The sequence below is a fragment of the Protomyctophum parallelum genome (genome assembly GCF_964188405.1).
Source record: "Protomyctophum parallelum genome assembly, chromosome: 16".
Taxonomy (NCBI): domain Eukaryota; kingdom Metazoa; phylum Chordata; class Actinopteri; order Myctophiformes; family Myctophidae; genus Protomyctophum; species Protomyctophum parallelum.
The window spans coordinates 25743318-25755447 of NC_139711.1; the positions used below are offsets into that span (position 1 = coordinate 25743318).

A 12130-nucleotide genomic window follows, 5' to 3' on the forward strand; every position below is an offset into this window, starting at 1 on the left:
ACACTTTCCTGGGGGTCTTTATGTGTGTAATATGAGGTTTTAGATATTTTTGATTTCAGCAGTGAGCCCAGTGTCTCTGATGTCATGGACACAGGGCTCACTTACTTCCTGGACTACATCAAGGTTAATTACATAAGGTTAGGAAGCGAAGAAAGAAACATGCGCAATTGAGACTAGGAAGTTGTACAAGCCCACATTTGTGCATGTACAACTTCCTGGTCTCAATTGCGCATGTTTCTTTCCTTCCAGGGAGCAACATGGAGTCCACTGTACGGTCTTCGCTTCCTAACCTTATTTAATTAACCTTGGACTACATGTTGTCTAAGTTCGACAGCCCTCCCCCTATCCACAAGGAGGAGCAGTGCACCAAAGCATTGTGGGAATTGTAGTCCAGGAAGGAAGTGAGCCCAGTGTCCATGACATCAGAGACGCTGGGCTCACTGCTAAAATCAAAAATATCTAAAACCACATAAAGACCCCCAGGAAAGTGTTCTAAATGTCATTAACATGTATTCTTTTTCAAAAAGGGTGAAGTGTCCCTTTAAACATGTAGCTAGCCCAGGCCGTAGCGTAACGGTCTGGGCACCGGACTGGTGATCCAGTCGCGGTGTGCCGCGGGTTCGACTCCCGGACCCGACACGGCCTTTACCGCATGTCATCCCCCCATCTCTCTCCCGTTTCCTGTCAGCCTACTTTCTATCCCTTAAAAAATCAATAAAGGCGTAAGCCACAAAAAAATATCTAAAAAAAAAAAAAAAAAAAAAAAAAACATGTAGCTAGGTGTAATGTTAGAGACCACAGAAGTGAAACTTTCAGGCCTGTTTTCTCAACTCGTCGTTTTCTGCAAGACATTACTCTAAAAGTCATATCTCTAAAACTGGTGGGTCAAACTGTCAATTTTGTCAAACCAATATGTCAATTTGAAGCTATATGATTCCCTGCTTTGAAATGACATGAAAATATGAAAATGTAAAAAATGTCAATGACTTAGCCTCGGTCAGAATCGGTCACTGTGTGAGTGTGTGTGTGTGTGTGTGTGTATTATTTGTGTTAGCTGCTAACATTAGATAGTATTAACTACTAGCAGCAATATTAATAACCAATATTCTTTTTTTAAGTACTTGAAATCATGTATTATTCAGCCTTGCAGAAAAACATCGGATCTTGTTCACAAATCCAAGCCATGGACCACAGTCATTCATCATTTCTGAAATGTGTGCCCTTTATTACCACCACACAGAAAAACTCGCCTGGCTGGAAGTCAAACTCCTGTGCATGCTCGGTGGAGGAATGCCCCACAACACAGAGGCCAAAAAAGGCAACTTGCTCATTCAGCAAAAAGAAGAAAAGAGAAAAAAACATTGCCTTTAGACTGACCCACATGACTGGGTTAATTCCACCTGTTTGATGTGTGCTCTTTTGTCCTAAAGGGGTTGAAAAAAAAGAGGTATGGGGGGGAGGAGGCGGCCGACTGGTTCAGCATAGCACGGCCAAATTCATTCACATTGAAGGAAAATCAGTCAAAACATGCTGAATGGCCTTGCATTTACAGTAAGGGCACTGTGATGTGGAGTTTGTGCGTGTGTGTGTGTTCACCTATCTGTTGTTAAATATCAACAGGTGCTGGACAAGATTTGCAGAATAAGGTTATAAGGCCATGATGGCGGAGGACCTTTTGTGTTTGTTGACATTATCAAGAGTTATCAAGCCAAAAGGCGTTTCTGGTTTCATCCTATTAGCAGTCAGACCTTGTATTGTACTGTACTTCCCTGTGCCTGTCCTTGCAAACTGTTAATAAAGTATTCAATAGGGATGCCAAACGACTCATATTTGGCCAATCGACGAATCGAGGCCGAAAATCGACGTGTCGAACGACTTTTTTCCTTTTTTTTCATTATTTTTATATTTTTGTTGTTGCTGCGCACAGTGCGCAGCAGTTGAGGAGAACGCAACTATGCATTTCTTTAAGCAACACAACTTCTGCAGCTGCATCCATATGTTTAGAATTTGCATCAATGATCAAATCCCAATAATAAAAAAATAAACTTTATTTTGTAAAGGAGCAGCGGTGCTATCTGCTAGTAGTCCCAACTCTCAAGTGTCTGCAGCCTGTCACGAGCCCCGTAATGAACGCACGTTGTTCCGTATTTTAATGTCGGGTCGGAGAATAAATACAGTATGAATGACGGCGGGATTTATTTGACAACTCTGTCCTGCTTTCTTCACGAGAGAAGAGCGCTCACCGCTGCTAATATGGTAGCAGACCTGTGGCTGTCAGTTCACTTTACGGCATGTGTAGATTGTATATGAGATGTGAACCTGGGTCTGGGTCTGGGAAGCAGAGCTGCAGCCATTGGCTCATGATACGAGCACACGACCAATGGGACAGATCATTCAGTGTTGCTAAGATACCACCCCCCACCAAACACACACACACACACCCTTGGACGATGGGGTCTATTCTCAAACTCAGAGCCACAGCGCTCTGCTCAAAGTAATTTGCATGTGACGAGCCACTGACAGGCGCAGCACAGCAGTGTCACACAGACAAACACGTACCTCTCCCATTTGGAAAACATTTGAAACGGCAACGTTTATAACATTTTACATTATAAAAAAAAAAAAAAAAAAAAAAAACGATTTTTCGACTCATACGTTTTGAGTCGCGGGAGGCATGAGTCGAAAATCGAGTCGATTTTCAACTTTTTTCAACATCCCTAGTATTCAATCAAACAAATCAATCACATCAGGTTCAGCATTCTACACTTTGACAAGAAACACTCTGGTACAGGACAGTCACTCTAGCAACATCCTGTAATGACCAGGTTGTAAGGGTGAGACGTAAACCCACGTACCAGGCTTTTAATGTATTAACACACCACTGGTGATTAACATCACCAAACAGAGCTGTTTGTCTTTGACCAGCCTAAAGAATTTGGCACGCCTTCCCCCACAATCCCATACGGGCTGTGTTTATAACATCACAGCTGAGAGGGTCAAAGACTGTCCCAAAAGAGTCACGTTCAACAAGGTCCTCAACAAAATGAATGTCATATAAGTTTTATTTTTATTGAAAGAATTATGGCCATGAATAAATTCACCCAAAAATGAATTACTCATACCGTCAACCCCACACTAGCTGTGCATTTTTATCACAGATAATAAATTAGAGGGATCATAATTTTTGGAGCAATAATAAACTTTTACATCCTCCCTTTGCTGTGGGTATTATTTTCTCTCTTACTCTCTCACTTTCTATATGCCACTGCCAGATGGAGACAGGAGTCTTGGCTTCAGTTCCTTACACGTTCAGCCTTTCTGAAATGTGATAGCATCTGAAACGGCTGGAGAGGCCTGTGAAATTATTTGTGTGCCACAGTGCTCTGTGACGCTTTTACACCTGAGATGGCGATAAGGTATTCTCTAAAGTGCATATTTACCGCACAAACAAAACAGATGATAAGATCTGTGTGTGTCTCTTGTCTTTTTTGCACAGGACAGGGCCCTTCAGCAAGAAGGGAATATTTGTTTCACATGCCAGATTTAGGAACTGGGTCCGTCCCTCTCAACATGCAACTGACGTGGTGCAGAGCTGGACTAAAGCTGTGCCTTATGCCGGCTGGATTCAATCTCTGTTCAAATCTCTTCGATAACCAGCCTTCTATCTGCTTAGGTCAAACCGAAGTCGTGCACTGTTTCAAGGCCAAATTATAATTAATAGCATGATTACTACGAGCAGATGAGCGCAACGGTGGTCACTGAACTTTGAGCTTCCTTGGGAAAAGTGTGAAAAAAGTGCAGGTTGAATCAATGACTCTGTTGACCGTTTAAAAAATGATTTACCTTGCTGAACGTTTGACCTATTTTCCCCCTGCCGTGTGTGATGTTGAGTTAGCGGTAAGCGTCACCAGATGGCCAGACAAGAGCATGTGTGTATGTTCAGCTCTGCATTCCAGCCGGTGCTGCAGAGACTGCCCGACCTATTCAGTGTCGACAAGTTGTGCGTGCCCCCCCCACCCCCTCAAACCCACCCACCCCACACAACACACGTGCACAAAGTTTAAAAGGCAGCGCCTTTTAAAAGCCTCTGCTTACAATAACAGTCCGTCTTGATCGTGTTACATGCCCGGACAGGACCCTGTAAGGCCGTCACCGTACTGTACTGTACTTCAGTTTCACATGACTCCACAGTGACTCCCATCTTTTTAGCAAGCAGTCACTCCAGGCAATGGCTTGCAGTCCAGCACACTTCCCTGTGGGCCGTGGGCCACCTGAGCTTGGGTGCAACTTAAAAATATCTGAACATTTTCTGTCAGGCCGGCTCCAAGCAGAAACAAAACACCACACTCACGCAGCATGCCACACCATGGGGCAAAACCAACAAAAACATGACTTCAAATGAGCATTGAGGCTGCTGCTGGCGAGGAGGGGCCAAATGCTAGTGTGTGTGTGTGTGTGTGTGTGTAGTAAAAAGAGGGGGAGGGGTACATGAGGGTCAGGAGGTGGAGAGGAAAGACAAGGAGGAGGAGGGGGAGTGGTTGGCTATGCATTTACATTCAGGCACACTTTGCATTCCCTACATCACCAACATTAGCAGCAAACCAATGACAAGGGTTACGACTCCTGCCTGCCTAACACAGTGCCCCAGACAACAGATATTTGTTAACATCCTAGCCGAAAATAGCTGATCTACAAGCTAACAACGTGTCGTGGCGCATTGTGAGCTCGTAGATCTGCTATTTTCACTGAATGTCCTCCCCCAGAATAGGGACACTAGTGTTCACTGTTACCATCAGTCAAAGCCACAGAAGGCATAACAAGCCTTCCTGTTCCTCAAGAATGCTCAGGCGCTGACTGTATGCCAAAGAAGTACTAGGTAATGCAAATATGGATTTCAGGAAGGCATGTTTTGCTCATACACCTACCTCTTGAAAGCCTCCGTGGGGTTCCTCTCACACTCTCCGGGCTGCAGAGAACACTGCACGGCGGGCTCGCAAACCTTCTCCTCGTACCCCGGCAGCAGGCCTCCGCGACAGATCTGTGCCACCAAGCCGCGGATGAAGCCCCCCATGCACATCGTGTCCGAGTCCTCCGCCCGGCAGAAATGGAAGGCCAGGCCCTGCTGGTGGAGGCCCCGGTGGGCTGCCTGGGCATGGGCACTCTGGTTGGGCCACAGCAACTCTGTGCACAGTGCTGTTTTACCACTACCAGGGCCCCCCACCAGCAACACCCCCCAGGCTGTGGTAGCCGCACCTGTACCTGCCTTGGTGGGGCCCGGTGTGGGGTTGGCCCCGCCACCGGGGACGCAGGGGGGCTGCTTGCTGGGAGTGCTGGCAACCCCACTCAGGCCATTGGTCTTCTCCTGAAGGCAGTGCTGGATCTTGTGGAAGACCCACTCCCTGCAGTAAAAGCGCTTCCCCTGCAGCAAACTGGTTTGGGCCATTTTGATCTTTGTTGCTGCTCTCCCAGCTGTTCCTCCTCATAGGGCACCCCTCAATCTGCCCCTGACACTTGCAAGTCCAACAAAACGCCAGCTATGAAGTCGAACATCCATTTTTTCGGGGCGTCCAAAAACGTAGCTCTCAAAACAAGCAAAAGGTTAGCCGTCCTTGTTTTTGTCGATTAAGATGCCTCTGTGCAACTTAAGACTTGCACCAAGAGAAAGTGAGACAAAGATTCCAAAAAGGAAAAGCAAAGCAGCTGAGCCGCCACAGTGCTTGCAGAATATCTAGGTCAAAATAAAAAAAGTAAAATAAATCAAAATTGAGGCTAAAACCATAACTTTTCCACCAACTTTTTCCACAGCTCTCTCATTGGCTGAATCGACTGCTCCTTGTTATTATGAGTGTGTGTGTTTAGCATGGCGTTGGGCATGGCAGGGCACCCGGCTCTGAGTGCATCCGCTGGCTGCAAAACTTCAAACCACCGCCTGATACCATTAGCCGTGCGCCTTGGACGTGGCGATATATTTCCGTGGATGCATTTCCGATGCTAAATGGGGCGATCGGAGCCCATTTCCATTACATTACAGTAGTCTGTACAGTCAGTGTCTCCAATAACACCGCCAGTCTGCCTCTCCCCCTGGAAAATAGAGAAAAACATAAAAGGTCAGATTGGGACAAAAAAAAGACTGAGGTTCAACTGATACCATCGCCTATAAAAATGCGCCATTCGTCGACTATAGCATCGCTATATTCTCAGTTCTCACTGGAATACAATACAGCCCTTTCCACGTCTTGGTAGAGGCTCTTCCAGTTGAGTCTACCACCCACGCCCCCCTTCCCCTATGTGGCTTTAAATTGCAAACAGTCCACATCCGTCCTCCTGAACAGTCAGCGAGGAGAGAGGAGTCTTTCGCCTACGTGATCATGTGTGTGACTGTCTGTGTCAAAAAAGCAGCATTGGACAAAATGAAATATGCCTCCACGAGTCTTCTTTTGTGCCCCTAAACAAATTAACCCGGTCTGCCTGCTGCCACACCGCTGACTGCATTGCATGGTAACGTTATTAATACACACTCAGGGCTGCTTTCACCTTCCTTACGTGATGAGCGATCACCTAACGACCAACAACACTAGCCACACACACATCCTCCGATCGATCGGCACACGATCCCAAAATGAAAATACAAGACACTGACACAGTGACACTAAACGATGGCTGTGTGTGTTAGTTAAGATTGAACCTCTTAATAACGTTAAGCGACAGATAAACACAACAAGCGACAAGGCTGCAGTACTAGTACGGACGGGTCTTTTTGTGTGTATATATATATATTAACCCTCCCAAAAAGCCCTCCTCACCCATTTCAGACGGGAGAGAATTCACACCTTCGGGTGTTTAGATGCTGCAGGCTAGACAGACAATCCGTTAATAATTTGGCTTGCCGAAAACAAAAATCGAACCCATAGCATAGATAGTACGCTGACTGGATTCGGTCGGTCATGCTGTTGCAGGCAGCTCTCTTTCAATCATGACACACACACACACACACTATTCCGTAAACTTCAATAGCGGCGGAGCGTTGGTTTCTCTCTATTTTCCTTCCATACACTTTCAAATGTCTCTTCTTCGCAGCCCACGGCGCTCTCTCTCTCTCTCACCTCTCTGTAACGATCATTCCCGTTTGCCTCCTCGCTCCTGCATGATCCGTGGCTCCTCAAACAGTTGCAAAAGAAAAAGAAAACCTTTGTACGAAACGAACCATGCTGCGATCATCATATCCAGCGCGTTTTAAGAAGCCGAAAAATCACTACATTTGGACAGCATCCACCACGATTCCACAAGCCTTCTCTTTGTAATGTAATTCTCTTTCGTTTCGTTCCCTCCGGGGCTGGCTCCTCCTGCCATCCGAAACACACACAGCTCAAAAACTGAACCCTTCCAGTGTTGCCACATTGTGTGAGAGAAACAAGCTCACATTGCGACGCGTTGTGAGCTTGTAGATCTGCTATTTTCAAAACAATCATGGAAAAAATGTGACAAAATGTGAAACATTTTAACAACACAAATCGTGTTGTTCCTGGCACAAAACATTTTTAAATGTAGGGTCCTTAAAGTTGGACAAAATACATTAATCTGGAGGTCCTTGACAGGGAGATGTGTGAGAATCACTGGTTTGAAGCCCAGATAAGTGACTCGTGAGTCGTGACTACACTTTTAGAAACAAGCCCCAAAAAACGCAACCCAACACAACTACCTGCCAAGCCCAAAGTCGCGTATAATAAGCGGACATGGCAACACTGAACCCTTCTCTACTCCGACCGACCGCCTCCAAACAGTCAAAAAAAGGTAGAGTACAGACAGACCCCATAGCTCGAGGGATGGTCCATCGCGCGGTGATTGGCTAGTTGGTTGTCGGGGCAACCGCTTTCAAAGATGTGTCACAGAGGGAAAAATACTATTATATCAAGCTGTCTCTCAATGTAGTTACTGCCCACGGAGTGTATTTATAACTGTTTCCTCGCCAGTGGTTGCCTGACAACCCGCCACAGCGTGACTGTCTCTCCGGCATATGGGATCTATCTAGTCAAATAATGCTCGCTATGTCTTCTGGGACTTGGAGTTCTATCCCATCCAGCGTGGGCATTGAGAGGCCACATACATCACATCATATCCCATTGACCTGACTGTTCCTCAGTCCAGACTCCAGTGCCCTGGGCTTCAATGAATATAATACCAATGATGGCAACGAAGTCGCCCTTACCACTCCCTCCGGGCATACATCCGGCGGAACTGCTCAGCCTGGTATTGAGGTATTCCAAAAGTATAACCTAAATAAATTATGCTTAAACGGTTAAACCTAACCTTATTCCTAACCTTAACCTCAGTAAAATGGTGCCAAAACCTATAACCCTATTTCTAAACTTAATCCCAGTAAAACTATTAACCTTATTCTCAGTAAAACAAAATAAAGAATACAAGAACCGCCGCACCGAGCGGTCAGCGGAAAAAAACAAGGGCGAGATGGATTATGGGCGACAGTACCTTACAGCTTCAACCACCCAACAGTTTTCCCCTCCATCTTTTTCCCAATCTTATGGGGTATTATGAAATATGTTTGGGCACTACCCAAACCAAACCTGGTAGTCCGGCGTGTTGCGGGTTCGAGTCCTGATCCCGACGACCTTTGCTGCATGTCTCTCCCCCCCATGTCTCTCCCCGTTTCCTGTGAACTTATATAGTGATATATCAATAAAGGCAAAAAGCCCCCAAAATATAAAAAAAAAATACGTGCCTACTTGTAATAACATAAAATAACATTATGGTTATAGTTCTAGCCTTGGATCAAGAATGACTGTCATAGATTTCTTTGATCGAGTGTGACATGAATGCGTTGATAAAAGAAATCCGTCATGACATAATTAACATTCTTGACCCATGGTTGTACACTGAACATAGCGTTTAAACAAAATAATAATATATAATAGCATCTATCAACTGTCAATTTCATATCTTTCACATTGAGACCACGTCACACACACACTCTCTCTCTCTCTCTCTCTCTTTCTCGCACACTGATGGCACACGTATCAACCCTCATTATACAAACAAACCATGTTTTAAATGGTGCTGGTTTCTCAGGGTGCTCACTCAGTCCTCTCCAATCATGTTGCCATTCCAGTGTCAGCAGGAGGTCGCGGTCCACTCTCATTTATTTAGACATGAATATACGGTAGTCAATATAGGTCTCACAGACGAAGCCACATGTGTCTGTTTATGCTGCTTTTAACACCAATGAAAGAATACCCATCCGAGCAGTTCCAAACCACATACGCCAATCTCCAACAAATTCCAATCTGGCTTTAGGAAAGGTCACAGTACAGAAACAGCACTTGTAAAAGTAATGAATGATCTTAGGGTGTCTGCTGACAAGAAACATGTATCCGTTCTCTTACTTCTAGATCTAACGGCTGCATTTGACACGATTGATCATTCAATTTTAATACAGCGTCTGGAGCACTGGATAGGCCTGTCTGGTACGGCCCTGTCCTGGTTTTCCTCCTACCTATCAAATAGAAGTTACTTTGTCAATCTAGCCGAGTTTGACTCAGACAAACACGACATCAGTTCTGGTATTCCACAGGGCTCGATTCTTGGCCCTCTGCTTTTCTCCTTTGGGCGAACTCATTGCCAATCACGGAGTCAATTTTCATTTCTATGCTGATGATACCCAACTATATCTTTCTGTGGCTCCAGATGATCCCTGTGCTTTAGACCCGCTGGTTACCTATCTGTCTAGCATCAAATGTTGGATGAGTGAGAACTTTCTCAAGCTAAATGAGGATAAGACAGAAGTTCTCATAATCGGTTCTAGTGAACAGAAAGAATCAATATTAAGCAGACTTGGCAACCTGACTGTAGAAAGTAACAGTACAGTAAAGAACCTGGGGGTTATTATTGATTCTGAATTGAATTTTAATTCACACATTAATCATGTTACCAAGATTGCCTTTTTTCACCTTAGACATATTGCACGAATCAGAGCCTATGTGTCCTTGGACGATGCAAAAACGCTAATCCATGCCTTTGTTTTTTCTCGGCTTGATTACTGCAATGCACTTTTTTCAGGACTGCCTAAGAAAACAACTGACAGATTACAACTTGTCCAAAATGCAGCAGCCAGAGTTTTAACTAGAACTAAGATGAGAGAACATATTACTCCAGTTTTGGCATCACTGCACTGGCTTCCGGTTGTTTTTAGGATTGATTTTAAAATTATTTTACTTGTCTATAAAGCTCTCAATGGTCTCGCACCTTCCTACCTACATGACTGCCTGCCTAAATATGTCCCAAACCGCCCCCTAAGGTCTTCCACTGCTGGCCTGCTCGCTTTGCCTAAAGAAATGGCAACTGAAAAATACGGGGAAGCAGCTTTTTGCTTCTACGGGCCGTCGGCATGGAACAAGCTCCCACTGTACCTTCGTCAGGCAGCCTCTGTAGACATTTTCAAAGCTCAGCTCAAGACCCACTTCTACAACATTGCTTTTAATTGATTATTGTTATTCATGTCCTCACTGTATTGCATTACTGCTTGTTTTTTGTCGTTGCCATGCTTTTCTTTTATTCTCCATGGTTCTGTAAAGCACTTTGAGCTGCATTTCATGTCATGAAAGGTGCTATACAAATAAAGTTTTATTATTATTATTATTAATCTTCCAAGTTCGGAAAATTGTGGCAATTGTCTTTCTCTTTGTGCAGACTGACTAATTACCAACCATTTGAAGTCACAGGCTTCAGGGGATGCACTAAGAGCAGCAATAATTATGCTCCACTTTTGTATTCATAAATATCCTCTCCCTCCAGACCATTTGGCATTAAATGCATGCAATCACAAGGTTTTCTATTTATTTGTTTAAAGAGGGGATTTGTGTTTGTTTATGAATATTTTTGGGATTGGTCCCTGTCTTGTTTTTTGCATGCCAAATAGGCTTTGGCCTGACAGCGTGTCGTGTGTTCGAGTCCCGTTCATGACGACCTTTGCTGCATGTCTCTCCCCTTCTCTCTCTCCCTCTTCCCTGTCTATCTCCACTTGATACTATCAATAAAGTCAGAAAAGCCAAAAATAAATCTTTAAAAAACAAATAGTAATACCAGCACAATGTAGAAATACTGTGTTACAAGTCAAACTCCTTATTTAAAAATGTAATGAGTGAAAGTACAACACTATTGGTATCAGTACTTTGGGGGCCACCATATATCCTAGCAGCCCACCAGTGGTCCCTGACCCACAGGTTGATAACCAGTGTTTTAAGGTATGTTCTTCTGGCACTCCATGTGGAAGGTAGGCGATGCAGCACACATATAAGGATATATAGGCATTTCTAGAAACTCAGGTTGTCACAAGCAGAATGATAATGTGGCAATAATGAACAATGTGGACACTGACAGCAGTAGCTATAACTGATGCAATATCTCTTCAATTTGCACTCTGAATAGTGGCTGCATGAAACATAATTGGCAATCATGGAGCCCATGGCTCATAAGCCTGTGAATGATAATTTGCAATCCCAGGTTGGGTTATTGCTGACACTCCATTTTTTGTTGTCGCAAAATGTGTTTTGAGGGTGTATGTGTTTCTGTGACTGTGCATGTGACTATGCGTGTGTGTGTGTGTGTGTGTGTGTGTGTGTGTGTGTGTGTGTGTGTGCATGTGACTATGCGTGTGTGTGTGTGTGTGTGTGTGTGTGTGTGTGTGTGTGTGTGTGTGTGTTTGTGACCCATGTGTAGAGCCCAGGATCACATTCGATAATTGACACAGGGGTGAAAAATGGGTTACAAAATCGTGGGATAAAACTATTTAAAGAAATAAGAGAACTCACTAACACACTGGACCAGAAAGTTCTTTAACATGCATGCCTAGTTAAAGGGTCGACTGAATCAAGTGTGAGCAGTGTGAGTCATGGTGCAAGCCATGGCTAAAGCCAGACGCGAATCAGCCGTTGGCAAAAAAAAGAATTGCCGGACTCAAATCACACACAACAGACTATAGGTTAAATCAGGGGTTTTCAACATGGGGGTCGTGACCTCTCTAGGGGTCGCCAAATTATTTTGGGAGGTCCCCAGATGTTTTTAAAAATATATTAAAAAAATCATAGTACACAGTAAATGCATAAACTTTCATTAATGA

General features: G+C 44.4%; 1 protein-coding gene and 1 long non-coding RNA gene across 4 annotated transcripts in view; both read right to left on the minus strand.

Moving 5' to 3' along the window:
- ankrd50 (ankyrin repeat domain 50) overlaps nt 1–7342 on the minus strand; it is a 51855-nt gene extending 44513 nt beyond the window's left edge. For 2 of the 3 annotated variants that reach the window (XR_014570474.1, XM_083785591.1), the window contains exons 1-2: nt 7104–7342; nt 4926–6081 (exon numbers count right to left, since the gene is read on the minus strand). Coding sequence is in view for 1 of the 3 variants with exons in the window: in XM_083785591.1 (XP_083641717.1) it covers nt 4926–5443 (518 nt within the window). In the remaining 2 variants the exon portion in view is untranslated. The other variant, XR_014570475.1, reaches the window with a different exon arrangement.
- Nucleotides 1–12130, minus strand: part of LOC310873260 — a 618303-nt gene that overhangs the window by 589742 nt on the left and 16431 nt on the right. The gene's annotated exons all lie outside the window — the stretch shown is intronic.